The sequence below is a fragment of the Mobula hypostoma genome, chromosome 5 (genome assembly GCF_963921235.1).
Source record: "Mobula hypostoma chromosome 5, sMobHyp1.1, whole genome shotgun sequence".
NCBI lineage: Eukaryota > Metazoa > Chordata > Chondrichthyes > Myliobatiformes > Myliobatidae > Mobula > Mobula hypostoma.
In genome coordinates, this window is record NC_086101.1 from 23,216,394 (window position 1) to 23,237,468 (window position 21,075).

Sequence of the window (21,075 nt, forward strand, 5' to 3'; positions counted from 1 at the left end):
CCTGAGGGTCTTGACAGAGTGTCAATTGTTCAAAGTTCAAAGTCAATTTTATTATCAAAGTACATAAATATCATCATATACAACCCTGACATTCATTGTCTTGTGTGCTTGCCCTGCAAATCTCTAGAATAGTAACTATAACAAGATCAATGAATGATCAACCAGAGTGTAGAAGACAACAACTGTGCAAATGTAAATAAATAATAAGTACATGAGATAATGAGACAGAGTCCTTGAAAGTGAGATCATTGGTTGTGGGAACATTTCAAGGAAGGGACAAGTGAAGTTGAGTGTAGTTATCCTCTTTTGTTCAAGAGCCTGGTGGTTGAGGGGTAGTAACTGTTCTTGAACCTGGTGGTGCGAGTCCTGAGGCTATTGTACCTTCTACCTGATGGCCACAGTGAGAAGAGAGCATGACCTGGTTGGTGGGATCCCTGATGATGGGTGCTGCTTTCCTACGATAGTGTTTCATGTAGATGTGCTCAATGGTTCAGAGGGCTTTACCCACGATGAATCTGTTACTTTGTGTCGGGTTTTCCGTTCAAAGTCATTAGTATTTCCATACCAGGCTATGATGCAGCCAATCAATATACTCTCCACTACACATCTATAGAAGTTGAGAAGTTAGAAATAGAAGTTGTTAAAGTTTTACATGTCATGCTGAATCTCTGCCAACTGCTGAGGAAATGGTACAGGCACTGCTAGGCTTTCTTCAGAATTGCATTTACATGCTGGGCCCAGGACAGGTCCTCTGAGATAGTAGCACCCAGGAATTTAAAACTGCTGACCCTCTCCGCCTCTGATCCTCTGATGAGGACTGGCTCATGGACCTCTGGTTTCCACCTCCTGAAGTCTGTAATCAATTCCTTGGTCTTTCTGACATTGAGTGAGAGGTTGTTGTCATGACACCACTCAGCTGGATTTTCAGTCTCCCTCCTGTATGCTGATTCATCAACACTTTGATTTGGCCTGTGACAGTGGTGTTGTCAGCAAACCTGAATGTGGCATTGGAACTGTGCTCAGCCACACAGTCATCAGTGTAAAGCAGGTAGAGCAGAGTCTAAGCTCACAGCCCTGTGGTACACCTGTGCTGATGGAGATCGTGGAGGAGATGTTGTTGCCAATCAGAACTGACTGAGATTTACAAGTGAAGGAATTCAGGGTCCAATTGCACAGGGTGGTATTGAGGCCAAGGTCTTGTAGCTTGTTGATTAGATTTGAGGGGATGATGGTATTGTATGCTGAGCTGTAGATAATAACGAACGTCTTGATGTCTGCATCTTTGCTGTCCAGACGTTCCAGGATTAAGTGAAGAGCCAGTGAGACGACATCTGCTGTAGACCTGTTGCTCCGGAAGGCAAATTGGAGAGGCTCCAAGTCACCTCTCAGGCAGGAGCTGATACGTTTCATCACCAACCTCTCAAAACACGTCATCACTGTCGACGTACCTCAGTGCAACTGGGCGATAGTCATTGAAGCAGGTTACCACGATCTTCTTGAGTACCAATATAAATGAAGCCTGCTTGATGCAGGTGGTACCACACACTGCCAAAGCAAGAGGTTAAAGATCTCAGTGAACACACCAGCCAGTTGATCAGCATTTTAGTACGTGGCCAGTTACCCAGTCCAGTCCAGACGGTTTCCTTGGATTCACCCTTCTGAAGACAACCCGCACTTCAGATCATCGGATCATCAGGGGATGTGGGAGATTGCAATGGTTCCTCCATGTTCTGATAGTCAATGTGAGCAGAGAAGACGTTGAGCTCATCTGGAAGTGAAGCTCTGCTGTCTCCCATGTCACTTGATTTAACTTTATAAGAGGTGATAGCATTCAAACCCTGCCACAGCTGTCGAGGATCCCATCGTTGATTCGAGTTTGGTTTGGAACTTCACGTCAGTGTCTTCAGATGTTCTACCTCCTCCTTGATCTTAGCAATATGAAGAGGGCATATCCTAGGTGATGGGGAGCCTTAATGGTCGATGCCGTCTTTCTGAGGCATCCTTTAAAAAATTTCCTGGATGCTGGGGAGGCTGGTGCCCATGATGGAGCTGACTGAGTTTACAACTTTCTGCAGCTTATTCCGATCCTGTACAATGACCCCTCACACCAGACGGTGAAGCAACCAGTTAGAAAGCTCTTCACAGTACATCTGTAGAAAGTTGTGAGCGTCTTTGGTGACATATCAGTTGTCATCAAATTCCTCAAGAAATATAGCCACTGTCGTGCCTTCTTTGTGATTGTATGAAGATGTTGGGCCCAGGACAGATCCTCAGAGATGCTGACACCCAGCAACTTGAAACTGCTCACCCTCAGCAAGCTGTTTACTGTTTACCTGTGCTGCACACGACATGCACTCTGAATTATGTTTTATTAATGTATTTGTGGTAATATTTTGTTTTCTGTGCTGTGAGTGATGTGTGTTTTGTGGGTGCACCGTGGTCTGGAGGAATATTTGTGTTATTTGGTTGTATTATGTACAGTCAGATGACAATAAACGAACTTAGATTATGAAGACACGTAGTCCCCTTTTATTATCATTTAGTAATGCATGCATTAAGAAATGATACATTATTTCCTCCGGTGTGATATCACAAAACACAGGACAAACCAAGACTGAAAAAACTGACAAAACCACATAACTATAACATGTAGTTACAAACAGTGTAACAATACCATAACTTGATGAAGAAGTCTGTGAGCACAGTAAAGTTCAAAGTTTCTCAAATGTCCCACATCTCACGCAGAGGGGAGAAGGAAGAAAAACTCTCCCTGCCATGCTGACCACAATCCGACTCTGTGTCATCCGAAAACTTTGAGCTCTGATCAGCTCTCTGACACCGAGTACTGACATCCTCTGCTGAAGGATTCGACCTCCTTCTGAGTCGCCAAAAGCAGGCAAGGCCAGGGATATTGAGGTCTACTCTCAGAAAGATTCCCGACCACACAGTAACGACAGCAGCAGACGGGCGCTTCAGAAATTTCTCCAGATGTTCCTCTGTGATTTCACATCCATTCTCCATCAAATCAGAATTGTCCACGGCCCCTATTTAACAGATACGACATCATTTTTCACCAGAGAGCTGCGCACGCATGGCGCGCTGCCATCTTCTCCTCCCGCTGAGGAGTTGGAAGTGTGGTCTTGAACTTGAACGTCTCCTATTTAACTGAAGATAATTTTAACTCTTCTACAGTCAGTTCACTCTACAATAAACGTGACATTCTGTTACCTTCTCTAATTACTTGCTGAAGCTGAAATTGTCCCAGTTGCTAGTGATACCCAGTGAACCCAGCTCCCTCTGCATCTGCAGCCTCTCCCCATTTCAATAATACACTCCTTCGTTTTCCCTGACAAAATGAACAATTCCACATTCTGCCACCTTACACTCCATTTGTCAGATGATTCGCCCATTCTCATAACTCTATTCATTTGGAAGCTCCATATGTCCTTATCATAATTTACTTTCCTCCTTATGCTGGCGTCAAATTTAACCACCATATCATTGGTAACCTCATCTCCCACAGCAAGAACATTACAGAAAATTATGAAAATCTGTTTCCAGAACCAAACACAGTGCCACCCCACTTTTACATCCAGATAACCAGAAAAGACCCAGTTATGCTGACTGCCTTCTTCCAGTTTGTCAGACAACCTTCTTCACCATAATTTTACATTTTCCACAATAACCTTTGATATGACATCATAGTAAATGTTCGCTGGAAATCTAAACACAGCAGAACAACCTTTACCCACAGCACGTTATCACCGTAAAAAGAGGCCATTAAATAGATCAAACATGATATCCCTCTCACTAAACCATGTTGATCTTAGCTGATTCAGGGATGTTTGTTTTAGGTGTCCTGTTATAATGCCCAATGATTAAAATCTCATCTGTGCTCTCAGAACCTGCTAAATCTTTATACCTCACATTCCCTGACCCAGTTCTACAACAGTTTAGTCCAGGTGCATTTGAAATTTCTTCACTTCTCTGTCTCTCTCCTCCTGTGAACTCCTGGTCTTCATCACTCCACAACTGGTGTGGTTGCTTTAACCAAACTCTGAGTTTCCCTGTCTGAAACTCTGCACTTGTACTCCTTCTTTAAAACCGAACTCTATGTTCAGTCCAGGGTCACCTGCATCATTATTGTTCCCTGCAACTTGCTGACATATTATTTTGCAATTTACCTCTGGAGCTTCACATAGTCATACTTCATTGATTCCGGGGGAAATTGTTCTTTTGTTACAGTTGCACCATAAATAATTAAATAGTAATAAAACCATAAATAGTTAAATAGTAATATGTAAATTATGCCAGGAATTAAGTCCAGGACCAGCCTATTGGCTCAGAGTGTCTGACCCTCCAAGGAAGGAGTTGTAAAGTTTGATGGCCACAGGCAGGAATGACTTCCTATGACGCTCTGTGTTGCATCTCGGTGGAATGAGTCTCTGGCTGAATGTACTCCTGTGCCCAACCAGTACATTATGTAGTGGATAGGAGACATTGTCCAAGATGGCATGCAACTTGGACAGCATCCTCTTTTCAGACACCACCGTCAGAGAGTCCAGTTCCATCCCCACAACATCACTGGCCTTACGAATGAGTTTGTTGATTCTGTTGGTGTCCGCTACTCTCAGCCTGCTGCCCCAGCACACAACAGCAAACATGATCGCACTGGCCACCACAGACTCGCAGAACATCCTCAGCATCGTCCGGCAGATGTTAAAGGACCTCAGTCTCCTCAGGAAATAGAGACAGCTCTGACCCTTCTTGTAGACAGCCTCAGTGTTCTTTGCCCAGTCCAGTTTATTGTCAATTCGTATCCCCAGGTATTTGTAATCCTCCACCATGTCCACACTGACCCCCTGGATGGAAACAGGGGTCACCGGTACCTTAGTTCTCCTCAGGTCTACCACCAGCTGCTTAGTCTTTTTCACTTAAGCTGCAGATAATTCTGCTCACACCATGTGACAAAGTTTCCTACCGTAGCCCTGTACTCAGCCTCATCTCCCTTGCTGATGCATCCAACTATGGCAGAGTCATCAGAAAACTTCTGAAGATGACAAGACTCTGTGCAGTAGTTGAAGTCCGAGGTGTAAATGGTGAAGAGAAAGGGTGACAAGACAGTCCCCTGTGGAGCCCCAGTGCTGCTGATCACTCTGTCGGACACACAGTGTTGCAAGCACACGTACTGTGGTCTGCCAGTCAGGGGGTACTTTTCATTATATTAATGACAGGAGCTGGAGGTTTTGCCACTATTCTTGAACTATAACCTGTGTTGAAAGTTTATTTGTGAAGTGGGCTTGTGAAGTGGAAGTTCCTGAATGAAGACAACAGAAAGGAATAACAATTTTTAAACTTTCATGTTTTATAAGCTGGAAAGGAACTTGGGGGTAAAAGCCACAGATCTGAAAGCTGCTGTTGAATGAAAATGTTGTTCTAAGTATCTAAGTGAGACACAAGGGTGACAGTCCTACCCCTTCCCAACCTTGCCACTATCAGGATCGGGGGGAAACTTTCCCTTGGTCCTCAGCTCCAAACTGATTTTGTGTTACACTGAAGTTCAACACAATGTGAAACAAATGAATTGATTCAGCTCCTCTCAGTGCCCCTTCTATTAAAGACCCATCCGGAGTATAGAACATAGAATAGTACAGCACAGTACAGGCTTTTTGGCCCACAATGTTGCCTTAAACCCTGTCTCCCATATAATCCCCCCCCCACCTTAAATTCCTCCATATACCTGTCTAGTAGCCTCTTAAATTTCACTAGTGTATCTGCCTCCACCACTGACTCAGGCAGTGCATTCCACGCACCAACCACTCTCTGAGTGAAAAACCTTCCTCTAATATCCCCCTTGAAATTCCCTCCCCTTACCTTAAAGCCATGTCCTCTTGTATTGAGCAGTGGTGCCCTGGGGAAGAGGCGCTGGCTATCCACTCTATCTATTCCTCTTAATGTCTTGTATACCTCTATCATGTCTCCTCTCATCCTCCTTCTCTCCAAAGAGTAAAGCCCTAGCTCCCTTAATCTCTGATCATAATCCATACTCTCTAAACCAGGCAGCATCCTGGTAAGTCTCCTCTGTATCCTTTCCAATGCTTCCACGTTCTTCCTATAGTGCAGCGGTCCCCAACCACCGGGCCGCGGACCGGTATTGGGCTGCAGAGCATGCGCTACCGGGCCGCGAGGAAACGATATGATTTGGCGGTAGGAGTCCGCTGCACCTTTCCTCATTCCCTGTCACGCCCACTGTTGGGCCATTACGCATGCGAGGTCATTACGTGTCCATGTCAGCGCGGGAAGGAGATCAGCAACGAAAACTAAATTGCAGAATAGACTGGACATAAGGAACCCCGTTCGAGTATCGCTGTCTCCCATCACCCCTCAATGGCACCATCTTGTTGCAGGGAAACAAGCCCAGGGCTCCCACTGGTTCAGTGATATTGGTGTGTTGCAATGATTTTATATGTTCATAGGGGGAAAATATGTGCTGTGTGTTCAATATCCAAACATTACTTTAAATGTTATGATGCTATTGACTTATATAACCATATAACAATTACAGCATGGATACAGGACACCTCTGCCCTTCTAGTCCGTGCTGAACGCTACTCTCACCTAGTCCCACTGACCTGCACTCAGCCAATAACCCTCCATTCCTTTCCTGTCCATATACCTATCCAATTTAACTTTAAATAATAATATCGAACCTGCTTGTGCCACTTCTACTGGAAGTCCGTTCAACACTTACTTCAATCTCCCCTGTCCTCCCCGATAATTGACTTACCTCTATATTCGTGCGAGGAAAATATGCGCTGTGGGTTTAATATTAAATTCGTTAGATAAACCCATTTAGAAACGAAATTGAGTGTATTAGCCACTTATCACCGATATTCCGGTCGTGATTAACACCCCCCCACCCCCATCGAACAGAATCGCCAAAAACGATTTGTAGAAAAATAATCGGCACGTGCGCGCATGCGCAAGGCGCACATGCACACTGGTGCCCGTGCAAGGCTTCAGGGTCAATGTAGTCTTTCTCGGGGTAATCCCAATGTATTTGACTGCTACTCTTGTCCGTTGGGAACCCTACCCACCTGCCCCCCAGCCCGGTCGGCCGGTCCGCAAGAATATGGTCAATATGAAACTGGCCCGCAGTGCAAAAAAGGTTGGGGACCCCTGCTATAGTGAGGCGACCAGAACTGGACACAGTAGTCCACCTGGCATAGTTTGCATTTTGTTGTTTGATTGTTTGTGGCAGCTGTAACGAAACTCAATTTCCCCTGGGATCAATAAAGTATATCTATCTATCTATCTACTCCAAGTGTGGCCTAACCAGAGTTTTATAGAGCTGTATCATTACCTCGTGACTCTTAAACTCTATCTACCTGTGAGGCAACTTTCAGGGATCTGTGGACATGTACCCAAGGTTTGTCAGTTCAGAGACAACTCCCAAATATTTCCACACATTCTGTGTCACTGCGAGACATCAGCTCATAACTGGAATGAGCAAGACAACTTCACCCAATTATAGACTGGTTGCATTGGGGCAGGGTATTGATAAATTAAACAAGATTTAATTTGATACGTTTTTCTTTTTGAAAAGATGTCACATTTCCTTTGCTTGCAAATTTATATCCAAGTGTGTATTAAACAGTGACAGATACCTTTCAATAATTCCCAGATCTTGGTCACATACAGAAGTTCATTGATATAAATTGAAGAAAACTGCAATCCTACGATCATCACACCAATCACTGCAAAGTCCAATGCTGAAAGGCCTGCAATTAAAAAATAAATCAAATAAGCAAACATATAACAAAGCTCCAGAGAAATGTCAATGAAAACCTCCAGTGGTTGCAACAACCAAACTCTTACACTATGCCCCAGTGAAGGGAATTGCCAATTCCCATCCAGTGTGCCAACCTGTGAGCAGACCCAGACCAGCAGACCCTGTATAGATTAACAAGACACTGAAATGCAATTCAGGCAAGAATGACTATTTCACGTTGCCCACTCTATTTTCCACGTGGGACTCCAGCCCAGTCTTCTCATGTCACCTACTGCCAATTTCTGCACTGGCTGCTCCTCCTGATTCCAACGGCCAGACCTTAAGGAATTCATTAAGGTCCATAGTTTCTTTCTCCCAACATCCACAACAGTTGATGATGGAGAATCCCATAAATTTCACATAAAGTTGCTGAAATTTCCATTCCAATTCTGACCAGTTTCTGTAGCATCTGTTGTTCATAACTGGAGCTCGGTGCCAATTCTTCACTGGTGGATATTCCTCACTGGCTGCATGCAATGTGATTGCAATCTAATTTCCCTCATTTCATGATGTGGTCAACAGTCCATCAGAGAGGAAAAAGCTGTACATGGCATTCATCGAACACTCAGACATGTCAGTCACTGTCACCAGCTCCATCACTCCAGATGTTTGTGTTGGAACATCAGATGGAGAACAGAGGAAGGAAACAGGAGTGTTTCTGACAGCTGCTTTCACTCTGCATATCTATTCACTGATGTACATAGACTGAACAATTCAGACAAATTCTGTGAATGGGAGCCACAAGGAAAATCTACTTCAACTCTGCCCACCATCTTGGTAAATCTTTTCTGCACTCTTTCTAGTCTAATCACATTCTGACAGGCTGCATCACTGTCTGGTATTGGAGGGGTGGGGGCTACTGCACAGGACCGAAAGAAGCTGCAAAGGGTAGTAAGTTTAATCGGCTCCATCTTGGGTACCAGCCTACAAAGTACCCAGGACATCTTCAAGGAGCAGTGTCTCAGAAAGGCAGCGTCCATTATTAAAGACCTCCAGCACCCAGGGCATGCCCTTTTCTCACTGTTACCATCAGGTAGGAGGTACAGAAGCCTGAAGGCACACACTCAGCGATTCAGGAACAGCTTCTTCCCCCCTGCCATTCGAATCCTCAATGGACATTGAGTCCTTGAACACAACCTCACTTTTTAAATATATAATATTTCTGTTTTTTTACACAATTTTTAATCTATTAAATATATATATACTGTAATTGATTTAGTTATTTATGATTATTTTTTTCTTCTATACAGTGTATTATGTATTGCATTGAACTGTCGCTGCTAAGTTAACAAATTTCATGACACATGTTGGTGTTAATAAATCTAATTCTGATTATGTAATATTCATCTATGATTATATTTATTTACATAATATTTATTTATATCTACAAGATTGGAACAGATCACTCCTGGTGTGGCCTGACTAAAGATAGTACAGTTGTAACGTGACGTCCAAACCTTGTACTCAATGCCCTACCGATGAAGGCAAGCACAACATTCACCTTCTTTACAATCCTGTCTGTCTGTGTCACCACTTCCAGGGAACTATGTACTTGTCCTCAGTTAATTACCATCTCCATTCCTATGCCCACTGACACAGATGATCTTGGTCTTGTTCTATACTTAGACAACTTTCTTCACTGTCCACTATCACACCAATTTTGCTGCTATTCATGGACTTACTAATCGTGTCACCTACATTTTTGTTCAAATCGTTAATGTGAATGACAAACAACAGGGGGCTGAGCACCAATCACTGCAGTACACTATTTGTCAGCCATTGTCACCTCTGCCCCTGACGACCAAGCTAAATCTGCTTTAGTGACGCTGGTTGGGAGAATTGTTTTCTTGGATACTGGTGAGAACTTTGTTTCGCTCTAGGAAATAGCACCAGGTGATCCGTTACATTCTCCCAGGGAACATAAGTGGTTGCTTGGTTTCATGTCTCATCCAAAGGCAGAGGTGTACTGGAGTGTTAAATTATGAGATTACACAGACTAGGACTGCATTCCCTGCAGTTTACTCAGGTGTAATTGGAGTTTTCAAGATATTAATGGTAGATGGAAGCTATTTCCACACGTTGGGACTGAGAAACGTTACCACAGAAACTCCCTTACAAAGCACCGTTTTGATTCAGTGTTTTACTTTTTCCAGAGTGGAAATGCCCTCCACAGAAATTCAATAGTGTGCTGTGTACAGTGGTCATCCTCACACCCTAGTGGGGTTTCCACATCCACAACACTGGTGATGTCATTCCCTGTGCAACATCCTCCTGTCGGGAAACTGCAGTGTCATTAGACTGGAACTTGGAGATGCTCCTGACTACCTGACATGGTCTCCTCTCAGTGAGTAAATGTAGCCTCAGTAACACCGTCTGAAGTCCCCATCACTTGTTTAAATGGCCAAGACCAGACTTCTGAAAATGCAACACTTCCCTCACACTGGTTTGGGGGATGTGGGTCCTGTAGTTACTCCCCTCATCTTGTCCTGAGAGGGTGATATTGAGCATTCCACTGGAATCTCTCATGATGGGAACTGGGTAGAGACTCCAGGAAACTAACCCAGAGACAATAAACTACTGGTCTCTGTGTGCTGACACTGTGATATCATTGTATGAACGCATTTAAACCTCAATCAAATCCGGCACATCAGCAGCCCCTCGGGATTAGGGTTGATCTGTTTCCACATCAGTCCAAGAGTTCTGGTGAATATTATCATTATTATTAAAATATTATTATTTAGCTGCATCATTCCAGAATAATAATTACCTTGTTTTCCTTAACATTTGTGTACAAGGAAGCTACATTAAATAATTGTGAATGAAACAATTGTGAATCATAAGAGTATTGATTACGTACCTTCAACCACAAACCAATACATTAACGCCGTGTACATGGCTGTAAGTGACAAAGTATTACAAATCTGCAGGCTTAGAAAATAAAATGTATATCCCAAACGTCCTGTGGAGAAATAAAAAGGAATATGAAAGCTGTTAACAATCAATGCAGATTGATTATGACACTCTAGGCCATTCTGGTCATCAACCAATGCTAGCACCCCAGGGAGAAATCACAATTCCACCCTTAACCCCACTTTAACTGTTACTCTCTCACCCCAGTTGTTACCAATGGCAAACCCTCCATCGCATCTCCCCAAATGTAAAAGACATAACAGTAAATGTAAACACGAGGAAATCCGCAGACGCTGGAATTTCAAGAAACACACATAAAAGTTGCTGGTGAACGCAGCAGGCCAGGCAGCATCTCTAGGAAGAGGTACAGTCGACGTTTCGGGCTGAGACCCTTCGTCAGGACCAACTGAAAGAAGAGCTAGTAAGAGATTTGAAAGTGGGAGGGGGAGAACCGAAATCATAGGAGAAGACAGGAGGGGAAGGGTTGGAGCCAAGCGCTGGACAGTTGATTGGCAAAAGGGATATGAGAGGATCATGGGACAGGAGGCCTAGGGAGAAAGAAAAGGTTAGGGGGAACCAGAGGATGGACAAGGTGTATAATGAACATTAACTTCTCAAACTTCTGCTAATACCCCACCTCCCCCTCGTACCCCATCCGTTATTTATTTATATACACACACATTATTTTTCTCTCTCTCCTTTTCCTCCCTCTGTCCCCCTCACTATACCCCTTGCCCATCCTCTGGTTTTCCCCCCCCTCCCCCTTTTCTTTCTCCCTGGGCCTCCTGTCCCATGATCCTCTCATATCCCCTTTGCCAATCTCCTGTCCAGCTCTTGGCTCCATCCCTCCCCCTCCTGTCTTCTCCTATCATTTTGGATCTCCCCCTCCCCCTCCAACTTTCAAATCTCTTACTATCTCTTCCTTCAGTTAGTCCTGACGAAGGGTCTCGGCCCGAAACATTGACTGTACCTCTTCCTAGAGGTGCTGCCTGGCCTGCTGCGTTCACCAGCAACTTTTATGTGTGTAACAGTAAATGTCCCTGGTGAGAACTGTTCTAAACCATCAGATCCAGCTGCACCTGATTCAACATCATCGGTCTTCGTCCCCTTCACTAAATTATCTGTTCAAAGATTAACCTGAAGTGCAAGAATAATCCCTGATTTGCTCTTCTCTCTGTAATTTTGCCCAACAACATGTTAGATGCCCATAGATGGGTGTGACTGAGACTGTCCACCTGTCTCTGTGGTTCCCTCCCATCCCTTTGCCCACTGGATCTATGTTGACAAATGTTCCTGTTGCCCTGGTGTTGAAATTGCATCTCTCTCTCACGAGATTCTGTCCCATCTCAGTTTTAATTTCAGTTTATCTACAAAGCCACCATGTGTCTGTGTCAGGCTTCGTGTCTGTGGACTCACTTTCATCAACTTCAGTTCTGAATGTTATCTGTTTAATTTGATTGTCTGGATTTTTTTCTACACATCGGGCATTTGACAGTCTTTTTAATGGGTTCTATTGTGTGTCTTTGTTTTCTGGCTGTCTGTAAGGAGATGGATCTCAATGTTGTATATTGTACACATACTTTGATAATAAATGTACTTTCAACTTTGATGTACCATCCCCGTTCTAATCCTGCCCCTTCTTGCTCAACTGATCCTCTTCACTCCAACTTCTCTTCCAGGGCAAATGTTAACTGACATTGTTAATGGTTCCTTTTCCTCAGATATTGATCTTCCTACTTTGAAATCTCCCATTGTCACCTCTCTGCATTTAAATAAAAACAAAATCCTGCAGCTCAGCCATGGCAACATCACTGTCTGGTCATTCAAATCCATCCAGTTGCCTGGTGACTGGAGCTGAACACAATGTCTTGAATGTGTCCAAAACAATATAGTGACTGGAAAACCCCATGTGTTGAGAATCTGAAATACACTTAGTGGCCACTTTATTAGGTACACCTGTACACCTGTTCATTAATGTGAATATCTAATCAGCCAAGCATGTGGCAGTAACTCAATGTATAATAACATGCAAACATTGTCATGAGGCTCAATTGTTGTTCAGACCAAACACTAGAATAGGGCAGAAATGTGATCCAAGTGACTTTGACTGTGGAATGATTGTGGTTTCGGTATCTCAGAAACTGCAGATCAGCTGAGATTGTCATGCACAACAGTCTCTAGAGTTTACAGAGAATGGTCCAAAATGCAAAATAAAACATCCAGTGAGTGACAGTTCTGAGGATGAAAACGTTTTGTCAGAGAATGGCCAGACTGTATCAAGCTGACAGGAAGGTGACAGTAATTCAAATAACCACGTGTTACAACAGTGGTGTGCAGCAGAATATCTTTGACAGACAACATGTCGAACCTTGAAGTGGATGGGCTACAGCAGCAGAAGACCACGAATACACACTCAGTGGCCACTTTGTTAGGTACAGGAGGCAGCTGATAAAGTTGTCACTGAGTGTATCATAGAAAATGCTGGAGGTATTCTGCAATACAGCAGCATTTGTGCAGAGATTTGAAGGAAAAGGAAATATTATTTCTCTCTCTCTCCTTTTTCTCCCTCTGTCCCTCTGAATATACCCCTTGCCCATCCTCTGGGTCCCCCCCCTCTCCCTTGTCTTTCTTCCCAGACCTCCTGTCCCATGATCCTCTCGTATCCCCTTTTGCCTATCACCTGTCCAGCTCTTGGCTCCATCCCTCCCCCTCCTGTCTTCTCCTATCATTTTGGATCTCCTTCTCCCCCTCCCACTTTCAAATCTCTTACTAGCTCTTCTTTCAGTTAGTCCTGACGAAGGGTCTTGGCCCAAAACGTCGACTGTCCCTCTTCCTAGAGATGCTGCCTGGTCTGCTGCGTTCACCAGCAACTTTGATGTGTGTGGCTAGAAAACTAAAGTGATGGGCAACTGGAAGCTCACTGTTACCCTCGGTGTTCTGCAAAGTGGTCATACAACCTGTAATGGTTTCTCCATTGAGCAGGAAACTGCTGTGAGGACACAGAATTGGAAGTACAAGTCACTCACTGCTTTACCTGGAGGGGATATATGTGTGCCAGGAATGGGGAAAGGGAAAAGGTAATAAAGCAGGTGCTGCATCTTCTTTGGTTCTGGGAGACAGAGGTGTCCCATCTGGAAAACTGCGTTGGAAAGAGAGGTTCTTTCAAAATAAACTTTTGCAAACACCCAAGAGAAATTGACACCGAGTCCGAAAGAAAGAGCCACATGTACTGTACACTCACCAGCAGGTCTGAGAGACAACTGCTCAAACCCCCCGACACTAGATGGGGAGTAGAACTCCCATCACAACTCTGCCCTCTATGTGAAAGAGGTCCCTGTTTCCAAAGGCACAGCCACCATCAGGATGAAAGGGCATCTTTCCCTCAGTCCCACCTCTAAACAGACTTGGTGACACAGTGAGATGAGACAACACAATGCAGCAGACACGAGTGAATGAAGACAGCTCCTCTCATGGCCACTTCTCCCAAATATCTTCTGCAGTTTGGTCAGAGGTGTCTCCAGGATTGTTTCAGGTATTCCGTGTCACTGCAAAGCACCTCAAAACTGGGAAAAATGGGCAATTGCATCCCACAGGTCACAGGGTCAGAGGAGAAGTGGGGGGAATTTGTCGGTGGTGAATTCATTTCCCACACTTTCCCTTGTTTATGTTCAAGTTCATTCAGGTTTACTGGGTGGTGTCTGAAAGTTCATGCAAGAGCAAATTAATCAATGACAGATACCTCCGAGAGTTTTCCACCTCCACTGGTCTGGTAACATGGCTGAATGAAGAGATGCTGCAGAAATCACCTGTCCTGCAGTCAATGCAGCAATCATTGTAACATCTTTGATGGAAAGCCCTGAAATTAAAATTAAATTCAAATCATTAAACATCTCATGGGCAGTGGATGACAAATGATGCAACAACCATAACGTTCCATAATTTCCTGCTGAGACGGGAATGTTCCAACTCCCGTCTAATCTCACCAATCTGTGACCCAGACTGACACCGACTGACTCTACTCTGAGAAACATTAATCACAATGCATCGTTATACCAGTCAGGAATGGATTATTCAGATTCATTTATTTATCAGATGTACATCACAACATACAATGAAATGTATTGTTTGCATTAACAACCAACACAACCTGAGGATGTGCTGAGGGCAGGGCAGACTGCAAGTGTCACCACACAGTCTGGTGCTACTTTCCATCTGATGTTAGGGGCTGCTACACAAATGCACATGTGGGCAGTTTGTTCTAATTGATCGGTGAAGTGCATTATCTGCCTCTTGATCCATCCCAAGAGTCGGAAGATTGAGAAGAGCATACAAACTCAAGGAGCCAATTCTAAAAGGGTTACACCAACAAGAGATCTGCAGAAAGTGTTAAGAAAGTATTTCAACAATAGCAAGATCTTTGCCTTCATGAATAGAGGTATAAAGAGGAAGAAAGGCATAGTGAAACTTTCTAGAACCAGTCGTGAGTGGGAATGAACGTGATTGGGAGAAGAACAAAAAATATCTTGGGAGATTTTTTTTATACACAGTAGTTGGACAGGATCTAGAATTCTTCATCAGGAATAGTGAAGGGATATTCAACTGTAATTTCACAAGAGGGCTGGATAATTATCTGAAAGAAAGAATTTACCGAGCTGTGGGGAAAGAACAGAGCAATAGGATTCAGTAGTTTGCTCAGTGATAGAACTAATCCATTCTTAAAAGGCTGAATAGATTCTTTCTCTGCTATAAATATTCTGGGATTCTGTCAACCCAATTAATTCAGCTTTTGCCTCTCTCTGCTACAGCACTGATTTGCATTGGCTGCATTCAATAGCCTCCCCAGTGGTAGGTGGTCACAAATATTAACTGCAAAATGTCATTCATGAATGAAGCTCACCTCGCAACATTAAGGTGTAGTTTGTCTGGATGGAGCTGACAGGATTGGCTGTGATGCAGGTGTACACTCCACAGTCTTCAGATGAAGCGCTTGGGATAACAAGTGTTCTGTTTTCGTCTGTTAGTTGGTGACGCTGGGAGATTTCCCCTCCATTCCTTTGCCACTGATACACATTCGAATCTCCAAGGACAACACAGGTGAGCTCGACCGTGAAACCCAGTGATTCGATGTTGGTAAATATGGAACCTTCTGACAGCTCATCTAAAGGAGAGAATATGAAACCATGATATTCCTATCTTGATGTAGAATGCAATCTTACCATGTGGCATTGCCCCAGATAGTACAAAGGTACAAAAGCACAGTCGGTTCTGCACACCAAATATTTACACAACAATGGAAATAAAAGCCAGTTAAACCTCGATCCTGCTCTGTCATTTAGCCGTCTGGTGGTGTAGTGGCATCAGCGCTGGATTTTGGGGTGACAGGTCCCGAGTTTGAATCCGGCCGGCTCCCTTGCATGCTTTCCATCTGTGCTAGGTTGAGCATCAAGCTAGCAACTCAAACTCGTAAAAGAAATGCTAAAGAAATGCCACATGATGAGCAATCACCAAAAAGATCGGTGCAAAAAGCTTGTCATGACAGTGCCCCAATGACTCCACCAGGAGTTAAATGCATTTCTTCTTCTTCTTCTTCTTCTTCTTCTTCTTCTTCTGCTTTGCCATTGCACAAGATCACAGCTAACCTGATGGTAGATATTCCCATCTCCCACGATAGCAGTTCACCTCTCTGCTTATCCAGGTTCTATCTACCTCTGCTCCAAAAATATTGAAAGATTCCAAACGATCTTCTTCAGAGCTGTGGAAGCAAAAACTCAAAATTGTTTCATCTCTGTTTTAGATGTTCATTTGCAAGTTCATAGACGTGCCAGTCAGAGCAGGAATAGGATGATGGTACAGATGAATGAGAGGCTCAGGAAGTGATGTTTGAACCTTCTCCCTGTTTAGATAATAGTCTGCACTATTGCTCCTTTTACCAACATGCATTATCATACATTTCCAAACACTCTATTCCATCTGCCACTTTTTTGCCCATTCTTCCAATTTGTCAAAGTCCTGCTGCACATTGCTTCTTCAGCACGATCTACCCCTCCAACGATCTTTGTATCATCTGCAAACTTTGTCACAAAGCCATCAATCCATTATCTAAATTACTGACAAACAATGTGAAAAGAAGCAGTCCCAATACCGACCTCCCACCCCCAGGAACGCCACTCATCACCAGCAGCCAACCAGAAAAGGCCTCTTTTATTCCCACTCACTGCCTCCTGCCTCCCAGCCATTCTGCTATCCATTGCTGAATCTTTCCTGTAACACCATAGGATTTTATCATGTTAAACAACCTTATTTGTGGTACCTTATCAAATGCCTTCTGAAAATCCAAGCAAATGACATCCACTGCCTCTCCTTTGTCCACATTGCTTGTTACTTCCTCGAAGAACTCTAACAAAATTGTCAGGGAAGATATCCCTTCATGAAACCATGCTGACTTTGACTTATTTTACCATTAGTCTCCAAATACCTCAAAACCTCATCCTTAATAATAGACTCCAACACGTTCCCAATCACTGAGGTTCGGCAAATTGGACTACAATATCGTTTCTTTTGCCTTCTTGCTCCCTTCTGAAGGGGAACTGGCCAAAATTGTCTGGAAAGGGCACTAGCAGGAAGGACAGCAGAGCAGCAATGGCTAGAGTTTGAAAAATGAAAAATGGGGAAAGTGCAAGGCAGATATATTCCAAATATAAATGGATGAAGGACACTACTGTAGCTGACCAGTGAAGTCAGAGCCAAAATAAAAGCAAAACAGAGGGCATTCAAGGAAGCCAAAGCTAGTGGGAAGATAGAGGATTGGAAAGCTCTTAAAAACTTGCAGAAGGAAACTAAGAAGGTCATTAGGAAGGAAAAGATGAATTATGAAAGTAAGCTGGCGAGTAATATCAAAGAAGATACTGAAAGCTCTTTTAAGTACATAGAAGGGTAAAGGGAGTTGAGGGGAGATATTGGACCAATAGAAAATGACGCTGAAGGTATTGTAATGAGTGATGCTGAGATGGCAGAAGAACTGAATGCGTATTTTGCATCGGTCTTCACAGTGGAAGACATCTGCAGTATACCGAACATTCAAGAGTGTCAGGGAAGTGAAGTATGTGCAGTGAAAATTACAACTGAGAAGGTACACAGGAAGCTTAATGGTCTGAGGGTGGATAGAACTCCTGCACCTGATGGAATTGATAGACTCTGGCATTGTTCTGGATGACTAGAAAATTGCAAATGTTACTCCGCTATTTAAGAAGGGTGGCAGGCAGCAGAGTGGAAACTATAGACCTGTTAGTCTGACATCAGTGGTTGGGAAGTTGTTGGAATCGATTGTTAGGGATGAGATTACGGAGTATCTAGAGGCATATGACAAGATAGGCAAAAGCCAGCATGGTTTTCAGAAAGGGAAATCCTGCCTGACTAATCTACTGCAATTTTTTGAGGAAATTACAAGCAGGGTAGACAAAGGAGATGCAGTAGATGTGGTGTACTTGGATTTTCAGAAGGCCTTTGACAAGATGCTGCTTATGAGGCTGCTTAGCAAGATATAAGCCCATGGAATTACAGGGAAGTTACTAGCATGGGTGGAGCATTGGCTGATCAGTAGATAACAGAGAGTGGGAATAAAGGGATCCTATTCTGGCTGGCTGTGGTTACCAATGGAGTTCCACAGGGTTTGGTGTTGAGACCGCTGCTTTTTATGATGTATGTCAATGATCTGGACTATGGGATAATCGATTTGTGGCTAAATTTGCTGATGATACAAAGATCGGTCGAGGAGCAGGTAGTATTGAGGAAACAGAGAGCCTGCAGAGAGACTTAGATAGTTTACGGGAACGGGCAAAGAAGTGACAAATGAAATACAATGTTGGAAAGTGTATGATCATGCACTTTGGTGGAAGAAATAAACGGGCAATTATTTAGATGGGGAAAGAATTCAAATTGCAGAGATGCAAAGGGACTTGGGAGTTCTTGTGCAGAATACCCTAAAGTTTAACCTCCAGGTTTAGTCGGTGGTGAAGAAAACAAGTGCAATGTTGGCATTCATTTCTGGAGGTAAAGAATACAACAGCAGGGATTTGATGTTGAGGCTCTATAAGGCACTCATGAGACCACACTTGGAGTATTTTGCACAGTTTTAGGCTCCTTATTTTAGAAAGGATATACTGACATTGGAGAGGGTTCAGAGAAGACTCACGGGAACAATTCCAGGAATGAAAGGGTTCCCGTATGAGGAACGTCTGGCAGCTCTTGAGCTGTATTCCCTGGAGTTCAGGAGAATAAGGGGGATCTCATAGAAGCATTCTGAATGTTAAAATGCCTGACCAGATTAGACATGGCAAAGTTATTTCCCATGATAGGCGAGTCCATGACAAAGGGCACAACTCCAGAATTGAAGGACGACCTATTAGAACAGAGATGCGGATTAATTACTTTAGTCAGATGGTGGTAAATTTGTGGAATTTTGTGCCATGAGCAACTGTGGAGGCCAAGTCACTGGGTGTATATAAGGCAGAGATAGTTAGGTTCTTTATTAATCAGGGCATCAAAGGATATGGGGAGAAGACAGGAGAGTGGGGATGACTGGAAGAATTGTATCAGCACATGATTGAATGGCAGAGCAGACTCAAGGGGCCAAATGGCCTACTTCTGCTCCTATATCTTATGGTCTTAGAGAGTGGAGTGACATTTGCAATCTTCTGGTCCTCTGGGACCATGCCAGAATCAAGTGATTCTTGAAAGATCATGAGCAATGCATCCGTTATCTCTTCAGCAACCTCTCTCAGGCCTCTGGGATGTAGTCCATCTGGTCCAGGTGATTTATCCACCTTAACACCTTTCACTTTGCCACGCACTTTTTCCTTTGTAATAGCAGTAACACTCACGGACCTCTGGCACACTGCTAGTGTCTTCCACAGTGAAGACAGATACAAAGTACCAATTAAGTTCATCTGCCATTTCTTTGTCTCCTTCACCGGCATCACTTTCCAGTGGACCAATATCAACTCTCACCTCCCTTTTACTCTTTATATAACTGAAAAAGCTTTTGGTGTCCTGCTTTATATTATTGGCTAGTCTGCCCTCATCTTTTCCTTTCATGTAGCTTTTCAGTTGCCTTTTGTTGGATTTTAAAAGCTTCCCAATCATCCATCTTCTTACACTCCACTTTGATTCAAGAGTCTGATGGTTGAGGGGTAAAACCTGTTTCTGAATGTGGTGGTGTGCATCCTGAGGCTCCCATACCTTCATCCTGATAGCAGCAATGAGAAGAGAGCATAACCTGGGTGGTGGGGGTCCCTGATGATGGATACTGCTTTCCTGCAACAACGTTCCATGTAGATGTGCTCAATGGTGGGGAGGGTTTTACCCATGATTGACTGGGACATATCCACTATTTTTTGGAGGATTTTCTGTTGAAGGGCTTTGGTGTTTCCATACCAGGCTATGACGCAACCAGTCAATATACTCTCCACCACCCATCTGTCATATTTTCAGGTGTCACATGAATCTCCACAAATTCCAAAGGAAGTAGAAGCACTGCTGTGCCTTCTTCATTTTACACTTAACTGCTGCGCCCAGCACAAGTCCTCTGTAATGATAACACCAAGGAATTTAAAGTTGTTGACCCTCTCCGACTCTGATCCTCTGATGGGAATGGCTCATGGACCTCTGGTTTCCTCCTGAAGTCAGTAATCAGGTGCTTGGTCTTGCTGACATTGAGGAGGAGGTTATTGCTGTGGCACCACTCAGACTGATATTCAGTCTCCCTCCTAAATGTTGATTCATCACCACCTTTCATCCCAGAATTACCACCAGCTCCAAGAACTCTTGCTGTTTTCCCAGTGGGACAGAGCAGCCTCACACATGGAAATACTTTACAGACTTTTGTCATGACGAATAGACATTGAAATCAATGAAACGGGCACTGCCGTGGAAACAATTAGACACGGCACCTCAGGAGGAAGGGGAAGGTGTACATTTAATAGGCTGTGGAATTACCCCCTCCCTCACACTCCTTTAGTGCATTTTGACCCACCAGTGACCCATCTGCACAGGGAACATCGATACACTGACATCTCAGTCTTTTCAATAAGATTCTGGTCTTGTTACTTCAGAGAACATTGTCAGGTTTGTTGCCTTTTTATCTTTCAGGCTCGAAATATTTCTCATTGATCACCTTCTCCAGGGCCCGAATGTTTATGTCAGAAGCAGGGTTTAAACAACAAAATTAATATGATCATTGTGAGCATTGTATGTATTTCAAAACCATAAACAGAAACACAAATCTTAATTCTTTTTATATCCTCCATCTTCCTCCCTGGTCAGTTTCCCAAAATTCT

The 21,075-nt window shown here is 43.7% G+C and overlaps 1 protein-coding gene across 2 annotated transcripts in view; it reads right to left on the reverse strand.

The window, feature by feature from the left end:
• The window catches only part of LOC134346686 (uncharacterized), a 140,154-nt gene that overhangs the window by 92,555 nt on the left and 26,524 nt on the right, over nt 1-21,075 (reverse strand). For both annotated transcript variants that reach the window (XM_063048196.1, XM_063048195.1), the window contains exons 3-6: nt 15,639-15,899; nt 14,481-14,597; nt 10,689-10,790; nt 7,668-7,781 (exon numbers count right to left, since the gene is read on the reverse strand). In XM_063048196.1, the coding sequence (XP_062904266.1) occupies nt 7,668-7,781; nt 10,689-10,790; nt 14,481-14,597; nt 15,639-15,648 (343 nt within the window). In that variant the 5' untranslated portion in view covers nt 15,649-15,899. The remainder of the gene's footprint in view (nt 1-7,667; nt 7,782-10,688; nt 10,791-14,480; nt 14,598-15,638; nt 15,900-21,075) is intronic.